Below are 20,321 nucleotides of genomic sequence, written 5' to 3'. Positions count from 1 at the left end.
TATACAGTATATTATGAAAAATCCCAATTTCCCTTTCTCAGTAGCCGCAGCCATGGTAAATCCTTAGATTTATGATATTATGTTTCTGTGTTCTCTTTTTTTTCAAAAATATATGTCACATCTATTATTGAAATTTTCTATCTATTTGTTTCGATAAGTAAAATCGTATTGTTTTATATGATTGCGATTCTGATTACTTTTGTTAAATGGTATAGACAACATATTTAGAGAAGAAAGCAATGGGAGAAGATAATTGTATTTGATTGAATGATGAAATGGTACTCAACACCCATATATTTATAGGGATGTTGGTGACCTTTGAGATCCTACAATAAATGTATATTCATGGAACTACACTATTATTGGAACATGCACATCTTCAATACTTCTTGGAACTCCATTCTTGGAACTCTATTATTATTTAATGCTTATTGATACTTCCCCTTTTCTCAACAACTTTTTCCTTTGGATTTGAATTCTCATTCACTGCTTTGATGCATGTCCTGTTATTCAGTTTAATCTAGATTTTTTGGCGCATTACCTGAATTTTGAAATAAGTGTTTATGGGAGATAACTTGGGTCGCTTTTCAATAGCATGCCTTTGATTGGATCATTCTGTTGTTTTACTATTGTCATTGCCTTTGCTAATTGGGGGAAGATACTATTAAAGTATGATTTCTAGATTAAAATAAATAAAAATAATGCGAATCAACACGTTAAACAATTTTTTGATTTAATCTGATTCTGCTGATGTTTTGTGCTCAGGAGTTTCCATTTTATTTGTGTACACGACTTTCTACTCTTCCTGTTTCCCAGCCTTAGTGGCCGATTGAAATTTAGGATTTTACCATCAATCCTTAATCACTCTAAATGAGCATTTGTGTTTGAGTTACTGCTTGATGAAGTCGTTCTTGTTTTACTGTTACTATGTTGTTGATAAGAAATGTAAGTGTGTGACTAACTGTCTGCTTAATCATTTATTTGAATTTTATAGTCGAAGAGAAAGACCAGGGAGCCAAAGGAAGATAATGTCACTCTTGGACCTGCCACTAGAGATGGGAAGCTTGTGTTTGGCGTGGCCCACATCTTTGCCTCTTTCAATGATACATTCATCGTGAGTGCAGTACCGTCAGGGTGGCCACCTTCAACGGACACCTTGTCCGGCCAACCTCTCTAGGATGGCTCATAGCTCTTGTGCACATTATTCCGAACAGGACTTGCGGTCCTACTGGGAATTGAATTCGTTACTTAATTTTGGCATCGCCAAACTCTCGGCACCTAGCCCTAACAGACGGGCCTCGAAAATGAACATTTTATGGCGTGACTACAATTTAAAATAATCATATCTCTACTTAGAGAAAAATGATAGTTCATAACTTCAAAAGTATTTGCTTTATATCCATACTATAGTGCTGGATATTAAAAGAAAGCTCACCTAATACGCTTATCTCAATTCTCGCCTGGCCTCACTTGCCCTTGAATAATTTATCCTGGCCTCACTTGCCCTTGAATAATTTATCCTTTACAAAAATAGCATAGCACGCTATTTAGTACTTAAACTATATTTTCTTTGCCTTGAGAAAAGAATGCATGCATCCTGATGGGTAGCACCTATCCCTTAGTCTCGGCTAGTCTCGGCTGGTAGGATTTTTCTTAATCCTATCTTGGGCTTTACTGCTCTGCAGAATTTAATTATCCTCTTTACTAATTTTGGAGAAATTCTACTTTATCTTAAATATTTAATTGGGCATTTATTAAATAAATATGGATTCTTGGAAAACCCCTTTCTCAAATCCTTTTCTTCGGATTTTCTTAAGGACGCCCATGGCGGCGCGGGGCGATGCCGGTCGGCTTGCGTCTCCCGTTTCATTATTTTCTGTTTTTGGATATTAAATAAATTATCCAGAAATTAATTCATCACTCCTCGAGCTCCAACTGAATTTCATAAATTTAATTCCCCTCCAGAAAATCGAAATCTCTGTCCAATCCAATAGTAATTTATTTCGCAGCCCGATCCTTATTTAAAACTGGGCCCGACTTTTAAATTATCTCATTGGCCCTAAACTTCACATTATTCAACTTGGCCCAAAATGATACCCATTTCAAAAAATGGACTTACTAATTATTAGATGAAATGGGCGGCCCATTCTTTTTCTTTTCTTTCCATTTACTCGGCCCAAATCCTCACTTAATTAAATGAGGCAGCCCTCCCCTACTCCTCCATCCGTCGATTCTCTCTCTCCCTTACTACTCTAAACCCCCAAATTGAGAACCCAAGAACAGCAACGCCCGCTCTTCCGTCTCCGGCGACCGACGAGCTTCGCCGTCCTCCGCGTCACCATCCCGTCTCCCTTCTCTACCGCTTCCCTTTCACTCCATTTTCTCCAAATTTCTGAATTAGAGATCCTAAAATTGAACGAGAATAGCGGCGGTTCCAATCTACTCCCATCTCTCTCGCACCCTCATCTCCGGCGATTTCTCCATCCTCTGCGTCGCCGTCTCCACCGTTTCCTCCTCACTCCACTTCTCCAAGTTCCCCCAAATTTCCAAATCCCTAAATTGAAAGACATAGCAGCGGCGGCACTCTCCCCTTCTCACCGGCGAAATCGCTGTCGTCCTTGCGCCGTCGGTACACGTTAAACAATTTTTTGATTTAATCTGATTCTGCTGATGTTTTGTGCTCAGGAGTTTCCATTTTATTTGTGTACACGACTTTCTACTTTTCCTGTTTCCCAGCCTTAGTGGCCGATTGGAATTTAGGATTTTTAGTATAATAATATAGATTACCACAACCATTCAATAGACTGTGATTTGTGACTAAGATGATGTAAGGACCCTACCTAATGATATATACGTAGTAGGGGTATTTTTTAAAAATTTATTGTTTGTTCATAAAATCCTGAAAAGGTTGGATAGGAATGAATGTATTTTCTTTCCTTAACTTATACTCCCTCCGTCCCGGACTACTTGCACTTATTTCCTTTCTGGGCGTCCCAAGTTATTTGCACTCTTTCCATTTTTAGTAAAAATTATCACCTACAGCCGCAATTATTGACTTTGCTATACACTCATTCCTTAATCTCCGTGCCGTTGACTTTGCTATACACTCATTCCTTAATCTTCGTGCCGAAAAGAAAAGGTGCGAGTAGTCTAGGACGGAGGGAGTACATCATTAAAATTTATTTTGGGCCTTTGAATATCGTGTAAGAGCCCACACTAAATAAAACAAAAAGGGCAGCCCAAACAGAGTGTAAATACGATCAACTTCTTCAATCTCTGAATTTTCTTTTACTGTGTTAATTTCAAAGAAGGGCAAATTCGAAGGGATGAACAACCACCGTATGACTCCGGAAGCAGCGGCGCAATTCGGTGATGGAATTCAAATGGTTCTTTCTCGGTGGGCTGCACTGCGGATGGCCATCGAAAACGGGTGGGGTGGCCGCGACTCTCTCCAGAAATCGCAGCAACTCGGCCACAATCTCTTCAATTTCCTCACTCAATCGAAAGGTATTTCTCACCTGAACTGATACTGCTTAATTAATATCTATTCATATGCTAAAACAGCGTGTTATTGAGATGGCATTCAAGTATAAAAACCTAAGTTTGTTTTAGTAATTGTTGGATTTTATTTGTTGTGCAGATCAAGTGTATATTGATGATGTAGAGGATATACTTTATGAATTCATGGACTCTCTCAATACTGACATTCAGGACGGCAGTGTTGAGGAGGTATATCATCTTCATTTATTTGCCCTAATTTTGGCTCCTACTAATTAGTTCATGTCCATTCATATGTGAAGGCTTAATAGCTTCTTATGCTCGAACCTGAATCCAATGCTAGGTGTGTAGGATGGAAATTAAAGAATAAAGCAAAAATTCTCTACTCAAATCTTGTAATTAAGGGGAAAACTACTACAAAATATGAAGGAACTGGGATTTCCATCTATCTTATACTTCTCTGTATTCTCTCATTGCACTTTACCATGTGAGCTTAAGATAGTCATATTATATGCAACGAGCCAATATTCAAAATGGAAGCAGGTACTTGCCTTGTGTAGCTAGTTCGACATAAAAACTCCTAAACTCCAATCATGCACAATTTATACTCTGAATAATGAATAATGATTTCCCAAGGTGGTTGTAGATATCACCTACTTGCTCGAGTTGTTTCATGGTCGATGATAAAGGATAATTAGAATACATACTTATCAATCACCATATTCCTATTTTTTATCTTTGATTTTTTTTTGCGTAGGTTGCAGAAAAATTTATGGTAATGCGTGAAGAATGTTTAGAAGATCAGTTTGACTCGATAAAGAAGCTGCGAGAAACAAATGTTCCAAGTGTTTCGTATACCAGACAGGTAAGACTGCTGCCACTTATCTCCTAAGTTTCTGTGTTAACGGGAGAAGTTTTAGTATTATGACTTACGTGGTTAGCCATATCCATATTAATTATGTTATAGGATTGATGAATAGCATTCGGTAACTTCTATTCATGTTACTCACATCAGTAACTTCAATTTTCCTCTCATTCGATTTCTATTTTGTCAGCCCAACAGCGATGATGAGGAAGACAGTGATGAAGATGATGCAATTATAGAGAACAATATGTCAGCAATGGAAGTTGATGCTCCACAACCACAGCGCCAATTGGATCACAATCTGACTGATATTGTGGCTGATGAAAGTAGCTCGAAAGATGCTCCTCAAGCTGTGGATGGATGGACTGTTGTTTCAAAAAAGAGTAAAGGGAGAAAGAAGTGATGGATTGATTACATTGGCTCGAGCCACTTTAGGTAGGAATATTTGAGTATATGTAAGGACAACATTTTTTGTTTGTATTCTTCTTAAGTTTTGTTGAGTGTTTCAGGATATTTTTTGTTCAAACCCTCTAAAGTTATCTTATGTTTCAGGATATTTTTTGTTCAAGTCGTTTTGTTCCTACTTTGCTGCAAGTAACTAGAGAACGCACATACTGATGCTAATTGCGGATGTATGTCTTATATTTTTTTCATCATTTCCAAACAAGTTTCTTTTATGATTGAAAAGTAATAGTCCATGAAAGAGCTATTTTGAAGTGTAATGGGAAGACTATAAATATAGTACTTATGTAGTATGACGCCTAAATACATGCTTAGTAATTTATGAAATTTGAGGTTGAGGGTTTGAAGTTTATTATCCTCGACAAATTTTTGAGAATTAAGTCAATCTTTCATAATATGGGATGCGTGGTGGACTTAGCTCGCAACTACTCTATGAAATATTCTATGATGATAGCAGCAGTGTTCAATTTAGTGGATTAGACAAAATATAATGGGTGTTTAATCAAGTTTATTTTAATGAACTTATAATTGTTTAGAGTTTATTCAAAATAAATATTCGAAGAGCTTATATAAGTTGCGAAAGTGCTTGTATAATTATTGAGCTTGTAATAGAGATACATTTGTATGTTAAAGAGAAAATCGTGAGTTAGAAAAGAACTTAGTTTGAAATAAAATGGAATAGAGATGAAATATATATGAATTTAAAATAACATATCATAGTCGAGTGCATTGCTAGAACCGTTTTTGTCACGACCACACTTTGCTAAGGATAGCGAAGGCGGATAAATCGCAACTCAGGCCCTTTTCACTTTACTCAAAGTGAAATCTCATTTTCTAATAAAAGTATCTCTTTTACTTTTATTCTTGAAGTAATAATTCCTTACACTTTATTTTCCAACGAAAATACTTAGATTATTCCAAAGTCGAAAAGACAACGAGGATTCTACGATTACACGGCTTCTTAGTAGGAAATATAATTAAGCTAATAAATCCGATTTATCTTGAAAGAAATGAACAAAATTTCGGGGCGTCACAGTTTTAAAGTCCATGTATTCCGTACCAAATTTTAAAAAAAATAGAAGTATTTTTAAATTATACTCCTACTATATTTTTATATTATTATTAAATTAGTTAGCTACATTTGATGATCTGAAAAATTTTATCTTTTATTATAGAAATAAAAATAAGTTAATTTTTTTTATATACATAAATTATATTCAAATTTAAGTAAAAAAAAATTTAAGTTCAACTTTGTTGGACAATAACTTGGTTCACATAAATCCGATGAAATCCAAATGAATTATCATAAAGCTCTAATAATACCCATACTATTGGTTTTGGGTAACGAAAGTAGTTTATATTTTGCCTTTTTATTTGAAAGTTGGATTTATTCATGACGTACAATTAAGAAGGTATCATCGAAACCTTCCCAATGGTATACTCGAATTTCAGACTAGACTTTGGAAAATTGTTACTTGACAATGAAATTTGAACTTGTACCAAATTCAAAAAAATTAAAAAGCTCATGTATTTTTCAATAAAAAATGAGTTGGTAAAAAACCAAAATTTCACATTGCACTTTGAAATTTTGATAGTAGATAATTAAACTTTATCGTGAAGTGCTGAAATGTCCTCTTCTCCGCGTGAATGTCAATGGTAGAGTATCATAAGTACATAATAAGAGTAGATTAGTCTTTTCTCTACCACAAAATTAATTTTGATTAATGTTTAGTAATTCAATTTCAAAAGGTCAGATATATGTTCGATACGAATGTGTTACAGCATTTTTTAATCGCAAAAAATGTCAGACCAGTGGCATAAATTAAGTTATTATTTTTTAAACTTGCACTTCTTCGTAAGAAATTGTTGTACTGAATTAAATTTGTCACATGCACTCAAATTGGGTAATTATGTTGGCCACTAAGGATTTTTGTAGACATACTAATTCCACGCACTTAATCATGTTTGTTTGTCTTCAATTGTCAACCACTATGGGAGTTATGGTCTGATAATTATAATGAATAATAGTTTTAGCACTCCATTCTCGATGTTCATATTGTTATTAATTAATTTTTTTTAATTTTTTATAATTAATTGAAATTCTCAATAATTCAATTGAAATAATATCAGATTTTGTACTATCAGTTAAATAATATCAGATTTAAAATGTTAAAAGTGTAAAAAAGACCAAATTGCTCAAACCCCCAAAAGGGTATTTTCGTCCCGAAATAGTTAAAAATGACAATTTTCGAGATAAACGCTTAGTCTAGGGTTGTCTGGGGATATTTTGAAAGTCCAGGGACTAATGGCGAGATAAACGCATAGTCCAGAGACTATTTTTGTAGTTCACTCTTTATACTAATTAGTGTAATTAATATATTTATATATCACAGGACGTAAATAATAGTTTATACGTCATATATTAATTTATAAAACTATATCACATATATGTAATTAATAATGATTAAGAATATGAATATATAAAATTATAATAATCCTACAATATTTTATAAATTAATAAGATTTATAAGATGTGATATACTCTAAAAAGAATAGTACAGAATTAAATATTATCAATATCACCATTATTACTATTATCACCCTTTTAGAATTATATTCTAATGCACTAATAACCAGCTTAATTCTCTTAATATTTTAATAGTGCTTAATCCAATTATACCCTTGTATGTGTGGCCCGACTGTATAGCTTTATTGAGAAAAAAAATAGACCAAAACTGCAAATTCAATAGTGAGAATTTCGAGGGATTATTCAAAAAAAAGTTGGAGAGTGTTTGGTACCGTTGTTGGTTACTAATTGGTATTATCACTTACTATAAAGGAACACACAACTCCATAACCACATTGATTGCAACTCTCCTCTCTTTACATCAAAGCAAAGCAAAGCAATTCCTAGTCAATTAAGCAAATTGCAGACCAAGCAATGAACCCAAAACAATAATACATTCATCGCGAGTGCAGTAGTGTTTTATCAGCATATATTTACAATTGGGTGAAGGGCTACCGCCAACTACTGTAATTACTTTTAATTTTATTAATTGAAATGATATCAATTTATTCGTATTATTCTCCATGTTTACATGATTATTTTTATTAAAATATTCAGTCACTCTTACTTTTGGCCACCCTTGTTTGCAGCATGTGACTGATTTGTCTGGGAGAGAAACCATGGTTCGTATAACAGGTATTGCTTAGTATTTATAGTGGCTCTTGGCTAACTTGTACTTACCTCTAGTTATATGTACTTTTGAAAATTTAGCCATCTGTAGTCTTTATAAAAAGAATAGCAAGTGAATTCAAATTTTTTTAATGCTCTTTTATAACTAATGACCCATAGCAATTAGCTTGATTTAAAATCTCCCAATAGTTCAGCACTTCAGCTACAAATGTTCAATAAGTTTCTATCAGAAGGATATAGATTGGAACTTTGGGGTGGAAAGTTTGAACAAATATCAAATTGCACGCTGTACCTTGGCACCATTTTGGGGTGGAGATGCATGCTTTGTATAGAAAGCAAAGTTTGATCAGTGTTGCCAGTGAAAATTGTTGAAACACTCTTTTATTTGAAGTATTGATGTGTTTATATCTTATTCCATGTCTGCTTTGATGTCTCGGTCTCTAGGAACTTAGGATTGAGAACTTTCCATTTCAAGTAGCACCCACCTCAATTTCTTAGTACTACTTTATATCTTTGATTGATTAGATTTTCAAATTTCTCTTTTATATTTAGGTGATATGAAGGTGAAGGCTGACAGGGATGAATCATCTCCCTATGCAGCTATGCTTGCTGCACAAGATATTTCTCAGAGATGCAAGGTTCTATGATATTCCATCTAAACTTGCTATCCTTACAGAACATGCCATGAAACTATTAGTCTGCTTTCTGTATAACTGATCCATGGGCAACATATCAGGAACTTGGCATCAACGCCCTTCACATTAAGCTTCGTGCTACTGGTGGCAACAAAACTAAGACTCCTGGTCCTGGTGCTCAGTCTGCGCTCAGAGCTCTTGCCCGTTCTGGCATGAAGATTGGCCGTATAGGTATGGGAAAAATTTGTTGATGTCTGAATGTTTTGATGCCTTTTTTTAATCATGTTTCATTTCATTCAATGGAACTTTTCATAAATGGCACGGTTACACTTGCAGAGGATGTGACTCCAATTCCAACTGACAGCACTCGCAGAAAGGGTGGTAGAAGGGGAAGAAGGCTGTAATTTTTGTCATTTTGGTCATTCTATCTGTGGTTCATTTCATTTTTATGGAGTTTCTTATTTCTACCCAGTGTTTGAAAATTTTATAGTTCTACCAAAAACCATTGATGTTTTCACTCTGCGACATCGACCAATTATGAAATACTACTACTAGTATTTTTGCTCGAACTAGCTTAACATTGCCCATCATTGCCTTATTGGCATTAATTTGGTTTTTAGTTATAAATTAGAATTGTTAATGGTTTCTACTCCTTTTATTTTCATCTATGCCTAGATCACAATCGATTACAAAGTTCATATATTGCAATTTTACATTCAAGATTTTCTAAAGATTTGATTGTTTTATGTACAATATTTTTTGGTCAACAAAACGAAGGTGGGGACTGTTCATTTATCCAAGATTAACTTTCTCGAGCTTTTAACATTTTCTGTTCAGTGTAATGTGTTCTGAATATGTGCTTAACATAATACGTGCTTGTTTGCTTGTCATAATAAACTCAAGATTTATCCTAATTTGCCTTTAATAAATGGTTCGATTGCTTAGATTCAATTTATACTATATATTTACAACATTGCACTTCATTTTTTAAATACAGTATTTGATAAATACTAACAATTAAAATGAATAAATTGTATTTGTCAATTTATTTGCTTGGTTAGGGCTTTGGCTAGTCGTAGTGCTAGCCTATTACTGTGCTGTGGGAAGTCCTGATGATGTGGCAGGCTGTGAGAAGTCTTGCTAGCCTATTACTGGGCTGTGGGAAGTCTTGCTAGCCTATTGCTGGGATGTGGGAAGTCCTGATGATGTGGTAGGCTGTGGGAAGTCATAGTGACGTGTCAGGATGTGTTTTTGGTTACTCCTAGTGCTAGGCTATTGACTAGTCCGTTTATTGTGGATGCTTTACCCTAATGGTATAAGTTATAAATAAATTGATATATATATATGAGTAATGAATTTGTGAGAACTTTTCATAAATGGAAATGAGATATTTTTATGGAACATACGCAAAAGGAAAATGTCCTTTTTATGCGATAGAGGGAGTAACATTTTATATATTGCTCCAATGTTTTCAATTTATTTACCAAAAAAATCAAGGATTATATTATCCACACGCTAAATACACTCCACTCCCAATTACAATCACCTAATAACTTTATTAAACCATGCAGAATATTAGCAAAAAGACCTAAAAACAATCTTGCATGCAATCAGTTTTATTAGGAGTCTCCAAATAAAGAAGACCCTAACAATTAATTTAGTATGCAGTCAGACCGTGTGGGACAGTGGGGTGTTTCTACCTATTTGTGGAATTAGGCAGACACGAAATCTAGGAGAAGTTTCGTAATTACTATCGATCATCATAGTGAATCTTAGTATTCTAAAGGAATATCTTGCTTTTTTCCTTTGCTTAAAGACTTTTACTTAGGAAATTAAAATTCATTACGTAACTGTACATACTTCTTATTTTAAAATTAGTTACATCTAAAGAGCTTCACTTTAATGACTAATTAATCCATTTTCCCTATTTAAAAAACTAGTGTTGTTAGGAAAGTTGGACAGTAGACTGCGTGTAAAAGAGAAAGTCATTAGATGTGAGAGTTATTACTTTTAGTATACCATTAAATATGATTTTAAAAAAACATAATCAAACCATATCCTGGTTGTATGGAATGGCTTGAAAAATAATTTCATGATAATTAGAATCGTCGATCGAACTATCCAATTTTAATTCCATCGCAAAGTGTGGATAATTGATAAAAAAACACAAAACAAAACCAAATTAATGGTTGTTTATTAAACACTTGACATGTCTAAAATATTGAACCCACACTTTTAGTTACCAATTTACCTCTAACTAACTTAATGGAGATGGTATTATCATGCAGTAATCTGCACGGCATATCCCTTTTAAACACTTTTTAGAAGGGAGACTAGCTAATTCACATAATCAACACTAATGATTTATGTAAATAAATAAATAAACTATGTATCTTGACAATTACTCCATCTATCCACGATTAATTGACATAACTTCCTTTTTCATCGTTGACGGGGGAGTATAATTCTTTCTAAGTATGTTGAATAAGGAAACTCAAAAGGAGATGCTTTGCCAGCTTGCAACTATGAAAACTTTTTCACTACAAATGAAAACTAATCTCAGTCTTCCTTAATGCAGAAAATGGAAACCTCTCCCTATAAATGTACCCTAAAGAATGAGTTTTTAACATGTCATTCATTGCCTCTTATATCTCCTCAATCGAATGAATGCATCATGTGTTTTTGATTGATATATACAGATAACTTATATTTATAAATAAATACCAAGTAATATGGGTGATGAAGAAGTGGTTGTAGGTTTTAGGTTCTATCCCACTGAGGAAGAACTGCTCTCTTATTATCTCCCAAAGAAGCTGAATGGCCCCACACCCGCCATTGATAGGGTTATACCAATCCTCCCTATCTACGACTACAATCCTTGGGAGCTACCGCGTACTAATTCACATCAATTTTAATTTATTTTCTATTCTTGTAACTATCCTTTCAATTTTTCATGTAAATTATTTTAGTGTGAAGTTTATATAATTGGGTGTTGAGCAGAATTTGCTGGAGAAGTGTGTCGTTGTGACGGAGATCAGTGGTTCTTCTTCACCACGATGCAAGAAAGGGAAGCCCGCGGAGGAAGACCTAATCGCCTAACCGAGGCTGGATACTGGAAAGCTACTGGCTCTCCTTGTGATGTTTATACTTGTCAAAATATCCGAATCGGAAGGAAAAAAACCATGGTATTTTACGAGGGCCGAGCTCCCCACGGGTCTAAAACTAGCTGGAAAATGAACGAGTATAAACTCTATTATCAATCTTCTGCTGCTGCTATTCCTCAGGTCTGTTTCTAGGGCTTTACTAGTTCAGACTTGATTACAGGGTTTATAATGTGAGTATTCGATAATGATGAATTAATTTGAATGTTTATTTGAATTACTTGTCATGCAAATTAAGCTGAAGGAAGAGCTCAGCTTGTGCCGAGTTTACAAGAGATCCAAATATCCGAGGGCGTTTGATAGGCGGCCGGTGGCGTTGCACCATCACCATCAAAGTAGTGATGAGGCTGTGATGATAACTGAAGATCAGCAGAATTCAGCTGTGGAAAATGAAGTTGATTTGGATATGGCAACGGAAATTGAACCCTTACAAGATTCGGAAATAGTCATGTTGCTCAACTGTTTTGACATATGAGAGATTTGTCAAAATACTGATTTAGAGTACTAGTATATCTGGATTAGCATAATCTTACATATGTAGCAGTATAACATTATTTGTAAGCAACATGGTTGATTAATGTTCTTTCGAAGAACAAATTAGCAGCTGGCTGGGGATTGATCTAGTTATCAATGAAGTGTTGGAATATTTATGTTTGGATTCTGTTGTCATGATCGAGTTTCATGTTTTTTTATACATATATTAGTATCAATGAAATGCATATTGTTACGTGTAGTGCAGGTTTAGTATGATAGTGCGAAAATTGGCAATTACTATGTTGGACGATTTGCCAGATTATACACTTTTTTAAAAATATGTGAGCATTGTTTAGACTGGACACGGACGGTTCAACCAGCCGACGATTCATGATCGAATTGGCCAATTTTCTCGGTTCAAAAGGGTTTCATTTATAAGGATCCATCCTATTATCAATTGGTTATAGGAGAAGAGATCCATGAAACTTATATAGTGGTCAGTTATCTTTTCATAGAGATGCATGATATTGTATATTCAATTTTCTTTTAATTTTAGTAAAACTAGATAATGGCCAATTCTGATACCATCATAGAAATATGAGTATATAGTTTCATTTGGTTATAGAAGATGACACTATAAGATTTAAATAATGATTTCAGTTTTATGTTTATACCGATGAAGGAGTAGTATTTGATTTTTAATTCATTTGCCAATTAACATACAAAAGGTAAGAGAATATGAACTCCTTTATTGATCCATGCAAATATTGCAAATGCCCATCAAATTTCAAAGTTTTTACTTTTTACAATCATAAATAGTGAATATTGTGGGAAGGTTCTTTTTGTTTATAATTTTCATTTTGTTCCTTGTGGGATCGACATCCGACTTACCATATATTAATTAATAGTGTTTTGGGAAGTGGGAACTTATAAATCTTGTTGAATAGGAAGGGACACGCGCCTATGACATGCGTGTAAAATTCCTTCCTTTCACCGATTAATCGTGAGTCTATGTATACTTTGTTTAAATAGTTTACTATTTGCCTGCATATTAGCAGATTTAATTTTTTTTATGTAATATTGGCTTTGTATTCAATGTTAGAAATAGTGGGAAGAAATTCTCAAGCCGTGTACATGCGGTACTCGAATTATTACAATCGAAAGGAAACTTGCAACAAAAGAGGAATGAAAATTACAACGGAAATAAAGCAAACCAAATTTATAAGTCGAGTCGAGGAAAACCCTCTTTCCGCAAGACAAATTACGCCCCGGCTAGTGCTCACGGAATGTCGTATTGCCCCCAAAGATAAAACGACTTCCTCCTAGCGTGTAGAAGCACCTCAAACCCGCTAGGCACCGGCGAACTTGATGGAGTTCCTAGAATCGAGCTAGACAATGCTCCTAAGATGCACACTATGATGTAGATAAGTAGAGAGAGAAGTGATAATGCATGTTTTGGTCTATCATCTCTCTACAACTCCATGCCTTTTATAGGCATCAAATGTGGACATGGAAGGTCATGGAATTAACCACCATAAACCACAATGGAGGTTACAAGAACATGAAAGGCCAAAGGACTTGAAAGTGAAAAGCTTGGAGTCTTTCAAATATTACACGTTTCCAACAATCCCCTACATTGGTTAGAGCACTGCAAGCTCAAACCAACACAAGACGTGTATGCATGCATGCAGACTCTTTGCTCAATTCTCGAGAAACAATATTGCATTTGGAATAGTAGCTTGGGGCTTTGAACTTTCCATAGTCAACACTATCGGGCATACCGGCTGCCTGGTGGACGTGATGCCTTGAACCATTCCTCCTTGGTGTATACCGAGACAATAATATTAACACAATATTATTTACAAATTCATCAGTTCTCACGTTTGTGTCCTTTACTGGCCATGGAACACCACTTTGGACTCATAAGTGATTCACATGTTGAAGCGGCCCACAGTTCTTCACTTACATAGGTGATTCTTTTCCAGGTATCCTGCAATACCCACCCCTCGAGGTTTCCAAGAATCATTAAAAGTCAAAACTTAGCCTCCTACCACATGCAGGTTACAACACTCAATGCTTTCTAAAGAATGGGCGAAGATTAAAAATCTTCCGAGTGTTACAACTAGATTCATATAGCTTCGTTTTCCCATTGAATCAAGCCCATGGGATCTCCAATCGTATGGTTGGGTTACCACTATAATCATCTTTTTAAGATGTGGTTTTCAGTCCCATTCCTTTTAGCAATTTATGCATTTGATCACGGTTTAAACCTTTTGTTAACGGATCCGCTAAGTTATCAACTGACCTTACATAGTCAACTGTGATAACACCACTTGTGATCAATTGTCTGACGGTATTATGTCGCCGACGAATATGTCGAGACTTACCATTGTATAAGCCACTATGTGCTCTCCCTATAGCTGCTTGGCTATCACAGTATATCACTACTGTCGGCACTGGCTTCTTCCAAAATGGAATACATTCTAGGAAATTTCTGAGCCACTCGGCTTCTTCCCCTGCTTTATCCAATGCGATTAACTCAGATTCCATGGTGGAACGAGCAATACACGCCTGTTTCATTGATTTCCATGAGACAGCACCACCCGCCACAGTGAACACATAACCACTCGTCGAGAACGAGTCTTTTGAATCAGAGATCCAATTTGCATCACAGTACCCTTCAAGTACTTGGGGATATCTTGTGTACTGCAGCTCAAAGTTAAGAGTATACTTCAAGTATCTCAAAACCCTACTCAGAGCTTTCCAATGTTCCTTGCTTGGGTTGCTCGTAAATCGGCTCAGCTTATTCACCGTACACGCAAGATCTGGTCGGATACAGTTTGTGATAAACATCAAACTCCCTATGATCCTTGCATATTCTTCTTGAGCTACAGGCTCACCCGTGTGCTTACTCAAATGCACGTTGGGTTCCAATGGAGTCTTAGCTGGCTCACAATCGAACGAGTGAAATTTCTTTAGCACTTTCTCAATATAATGAGATTGTGTCAGAGCAATTCCCTCATGATTACTTTTAATTTTGATTCCGAGAATCACATCAGCTAAACCCATATCTTTCATGTCAAAATTTCTCTTCAACATATTTTTGGTTTCGTTGATAATGGCACTATTGCTGCCCATAATCAACATATCATAAAGACACACAATAACAAAACCGTTAACTGTATTCTTAATGTAAACACACTTATCACACTCATTGATAGTGAACCCGTTTGACAACATCACATTGTCAAACTTCAAGTGCCATTGTAACGGCGCTTGCTTCAACCCATATAATGATTTTACCAGTTTGCATACTTTACGCTCTTGTCCAGGAAAAACAAACCCTTCGGGTTGTTCCATATATATTTCTTCTTCCAGATCACCATTCAGAAACGCAATTTTCACATCCATTTGGTGAATCTCAAGATTGTGCAAAACAGCAATCGCAAGAAGCACCCGAATGGAAGTGATTCTCGTAACAGGTGAATAGGTATCAAAAAAGTCATGCTCTTCTTTCTGATTAAAGCCTTGGACAACTAGGAGAGCTTTGTACTTATCTATAGTACCATCGGACTTATATTTCCTTTTCAGAATCCACTTGCACCCTAAAGCCTTACAGCCTTCAGGCAAGTCTACTAACACCCAAGTGTTATTTCTCATGATGGATTCAATTTCACTGTTGATAGCTTCTTGCCACCACGCTGCATCTGGGCCAGAAAAAGCTTCCGCCACTGACTTTGGTTCGTCATCCAACATAAAAGTTATGAGGTCGGGACCAAATGTCTTAGCAACTTTAACCCTTTTACCACGTCTTGGTTCTATATCCTCAGTACTTGACCTCGTCCTTTTTGGAGGATTAAAACTAGTGGATTCATCCATCATTCTTTCACTAGAACGATCCTCCTGTTTTTTGCAAGGATACACATTCTCAAAGAATATAGCATTTCTTGACTCAATTGTTGTTCCTTCAGCCACGCCAGGCACAGCTGACCTATGGACTAGGAAACGATATGCACTACTATTAAGTGCATGGCCAATAAAGATGCAATCGACTGTTTTAGGGCCTATTGCAACTTGTTTCGGAAGAGGCACTTCTACCTTCGCTAAGCACCCCCACACTTTGAGGTATGAATACGAAGGTTTCTTGCCTTTCCACAACTCATAAGGAGTCACATCCCTATTTTTTAGTGGAATTTTGTTCAGGATATGATTCGCTGTTAACACAACCTCCCTCCACATGTTCTGGGGTAATCCTGAATTAATCAACAAAGCATTCATCATCTCTTTTAGTGTTCGATTTTTGCATTCAGCAACACCATTTGATTGAGGAGAATATGGAGTTGTGGTTTGGTGAATTATTCCACTTGCATGGCATAATTCGGCAAACAGCGCTACATACTCACCATCTCTATCACTTCAAACACACTTAATTCGACAATTAAGTTGATTTTTCAGCTTCATTTTTGAAGTCTTTGAATGCTTCAATTGCCTCATCTTTACTTCTTAATAAGTAAAGGTAACAATACCTTGTGCAATCATCTATAAACGTGATGAAATACTTTTTACCACCTCTTGTTTGCACAAATTTCAAATCACATACGTCTGTATGGATCAATTTAAGAGGTTTTGTGCTTTGCTCTACCGAATGGAACGGCAGTTTAGCCATTTTGGCTTCAACACACACTTCACATCTTTCTTGTGAGTTAAACTTATCTACTTTTAGTAAATTAAGATTTACTAATCTTTTTATAGCATTTAGATTTACATGTCCCAATCTATTATGCCATAAATCAGAGCTTTCAAGCAAATAAGAGGATGTGTCATCTTTCTTATTGCTTATTCCTTTTCCACGGTGAATGACCGTAACATCCAGCTCAAAAAGCCCATTCACTAGGTGACCTTCACCTATGAACTTTTCGTACTTGGTCAATATGACCTTTTCACACTCAAATTCTAGTGAAAATCCATGATTTACTAGAAATGAGCTTGACACCAAATTATTTTGGATGTCTGGGACATGCAGCACATCCTTAAGGGTAAGAACTTTTCCAGATCCTAATTTTAGGAACACATTACCCACACCAACCACCTTAGAAGAGGCTTGGTTTCTCATACGTACTTTTCTACCTCCAACAGATTTGTAGGTAGAAAAAACGCTTCTTTCAGAGCACACATGACATGTGGCACCTGTATCAACAAACCATTCATTTGGATTGTTACCATGGTTCACATCGGAGACCATTGCGACCACCTCGTGATCATTGTAGTTTATAACAACACGTTCAAATAATTTGCACAATATTGTCTCCACCAATAAGTACACAATTATATTGAACCATATGTGCATTGGTATATTCAACAACCCATGCATCCCAATTACTACTACCAAGCATCCCAATTACTACTACCAAGTCTAAATTGGTCTTGCTTGTCAAATGACAAACGATAAACACAATTCTCAAGAGAGTAGATCTCAAGGAATTAACCATTTCGTAGCCCATGAACATTAGTACTGTTCGTTTCTTCATTCCAGCTTTGAAGCTCATGTTTTCTCCAACTTCGATTGATATAACCATGTCTTAGAAGAGTACACTAATTTGTCTTGCGATTGTTAGAAATAGTGGGAAGAAATTACCAAGCCGTGTACAGTCGGTACTGTTGAATATTTGGTGGACTCTCATTTGGGCTGGTTTTAGTCTCTGGCCCATGCATTGCTGATTTGGGCCTGGCCCAAGACTCATGACTTCCACTCCAGATGCAGCCACGTGTTCTCCCACCCGGATCATGGCTCTCAGCCGTCGGATTGTAGGGTGTGCTTGTTATGTGTGTGAGTCTCCTGATTCTCTATCTCATTCAATACTCTACACTCTCTCTCTTCGGATATCTCTCTCTCTCTCTCTCAGAGTTCTTCGACTCTTCTTCTTCTTCCCTTCTTCTCCGACGGTTCTCTGGTGATTCTGTGTGATCTTGCACGGTTGAAAGTGCTTCAGATCTTGCTACAGTAATAGAGGAAGCAACTATTTCGGTTGCTGGTGTTGGGTGGGAACTAGGGTTTCTGTTTGGAGTGTTTCTGTGCGAGGTTGTTCTCGAACGGTGTAGATCTGAGGTGTAGGAGTCTGTTAGGCTTAGAATATGGAGTGTGAGGTCAATCACCGGCAGATTCAGCTGTGCTCCTTTGGATCTGTGTTCTGGAGAATAGGCTTGTATCATCGGCGGGTGGCTGAGCCGTTGATTGTTGTTTTCTTTGTGATTTCTTTCGGTATTCTGCCTTTATTGTACCAGATCCGTTTGGATCTATTACCTTGTGATACTAACAAGGTTTTGTTGAGTGTGCATGGTTATTGATGCTTGTCTTGAATTGATTAAGCACAAGGACTTAGTCTGTAATAGCGATTGTGTATCTTGACTGTAATAGCTAGATCTTTTGTACATATCAGTCGCTTGGTTGATGGTTTGACTGAGCCATCTTGTAACAAGACCAAAGAGGTCTCGGTAAATAGTGAATCCGGAATTCGTCTGATCCCTACAGGTACTCTAATTATTACAATCGAAAGGAAACTTGCAACAAAAGAGGAATGAAAATTACAACGGAAATAAAGCAAACCAAATTTATAAGTCGAGTCGAGGAAAACCCTCTTTCCGCAAGACAAATTACGCTTCGGCTAGTGCTCACGGAATGACGTATTGCCCCCAAAGATAAAACGACTTCCTTCTAGCGTGTAGAAGCACCTCAAACCCGCTAGGCACCGGCGAACTTGATGGAGTTCTGAGAATCGAGCTAGACAATGCTCCTAAGATGCACACTATGATGTAGATAACTAGAGAGAGAAGTGAGAATGCATATTTTGGTCTATCATCTCTCTACAACTCCATGCCTTTTATAGGCATCAAATGTGGACATGGAAGGTCATGGAATTAACCACCATAAACTATAATGGAGGTTACAAGAACATGAAAGGCCAAAGGACTTGAAGGTGGAAAGCTTGAAGACTTTCAAATATTACACGTTTCCAACAATTGATTCGGTGCGCATGGAGTATAATTTTGTACAACTATTAGTTTTAGTTCATCTGTAATTTGGACGTTAGCTATTTTAGCAAAGCTGTTGTCAAATGGTATTAATAAGAGATTTTTCTTTTTGATGTAACTTAGTTAATAAGAGATTTTTCTTTTTGATGTAAGTTAGTTAACAAGAGATTTTTCAGTACATAAATACGAGGGGGAAAGTTACATTATAAATAAATGTAGAAGATACAAGTTGCAAAGCTGAGTTTTGCTTTTTGTAAAGTTAAAAAGGTTTCGTGTTCATATTATCCCGTCTTGATTCTGCAATTTATAACCACATTCATACCCACATTTTAATTTTATTAGCATCTTATTACAAAATTTGAATGTTGGTGATCTTCTACAGCAACTGAAGTGGGAAAATTATAACCAATAATCTTGGATTATGGAGGAAAATCAATCTCATTTTGTTAATGGTAGTATTAAAATACTAGTAGTGTCCAACGAAAAACATTATATTCCGTTTGAACATTATTTCACCATTCATCTATCAAGATTTATTTGATATTTCCTCTTCACCATGGGTTTTACTCTAGTATTTATTTGCTGAGGATATCACACTACAAAACATCGAAATCATATGAATATGTCACTTTCTAAATATCGGCCTTATTCCAAAAAATAAACGTCAAAATTTGGAGTCATATTTGTATTTTATAGACACAAAATATAAGTGAGTTTTTGCTAAAAAAGAAATGTGAAGTACATCATTTACTTTGTTTGTCATGTTCCAAAATGAAAAAGGCAGAGGGAGTAACGTTTATATTTTTGTAATACGATGGTCACTTTTTTGTTGGAGGAATAAAAAAGAGGATGAGTAAAATGTGCATTAATAATTATCTATGATTTGGATATTTTATTTCATAGTTATATTTGAATTTTAAACGTAATTGTGAAAGCCTAAATAAGATGGGAAGGAAAAAGGAAATTAACATAAAATTGAAATAGTGGAAGACTGAAGTAAA

The 20,321-nt window shown here is 35.8% G+C and overlaps 3 protein-coding genes across 4 annotated transcripts; all 3 read left to right on the top strand.

Annotated features, from left to right (window-relative positions):
- Positions 1–27: 27 nt before the first annotated feature.
- On the top strand, positions 28–9,228 carry LOC121760036 (40S ribosomal protein S14-3-like). The gene is made up of 6 exons (XM_042155639.1): positions 28–55; positions 995–1,114; positions 7,982–8,027; positions 8,574–8,659; positions 8,758–8,887; positions 8,993–9,228. Exons 1-6 carry the CDS (start codon positions 53–55, stop codon positions 9,058–9,060), a joined length of 453 nt encoding a protein of 150 aa, XP_042011573.1. The 5' UTR covers positions 28–52; the 3' UTR covers positions 9,061–9,228.
- Positions 2,217–4,931, top strand: LOC121760034 (pre-rRNA-processing protein TSR2-like). 2 transcript variants are annotated; one of them, XM_042155638.1, is made up of 5 exons: positions 2,217–2,625; positions 3,309–3,507; positions 3,641–3,729; positions 4,256–4,363; positions 4,554–4,931. In XM_042155638.1, the coding sequence occupies exons 2-5, from the start codon at positions 3,327–3,329 to the stop codon at positions 4,764–4,766; spliced, it is 591 nt and encodes a 196-aa protein (XP_042011572.1). In that variant the 5' UTR covers positions 2,217–2,625; positions 3,309–3,326; the 3' UTR covers positions 4,767–4,931. The 2 variants fall into 2 exon arrangements, with proteins under 2 accessions (XP_042011572.1, XP_042011571.1); XM_042155637.1 differs by having other exon boundaries at positions 2,217–2,629.
- A 2,078-nt stretch (positions 9,229–11,306) lies between the features above and the next one.
- LOC121761315 (NAC domain-containing protein 90-like) lies at positions 11,307–12,473 on the top strand. Its single transcript, XM_042156967.1, has 3 exons — positions 11,307–11,548; positions 11,657–11,940; positions 12,056–12,473. The coding sequence occupies exons 1-3, from the start codon at positions 11,389–11,391 to the stop codon at positions 12,290–12,292; spliced, it is 681 nt and encodes a 226-aa protein (XP_042012901.1). The 5' UTR covers positions 11,307–11,388; the 3' UTR covers positions 12,293–12,473.
- Positions 12,474–20,321: the final 7,848 nt, after the last annotated feature.

The sequence above is a fragment of the Salvia splendens genome, chromosome 13 (assembly GCF_004379255.2).
Source record: "Salvia splendens isolate huo1 chromosome 13, SspV2, whole genome shotgun sequence".
NCBI lineage: Eukaryota > Viridiplantae > Streptophyta > Magnoliopsida > Lamiales > Lamiaceae > Salvia > Salvia splendens.
Note: the sequence above shows the minus strand (reverse complement) of the source record. Positions and strands in the feature narration are given on the sequence as shown.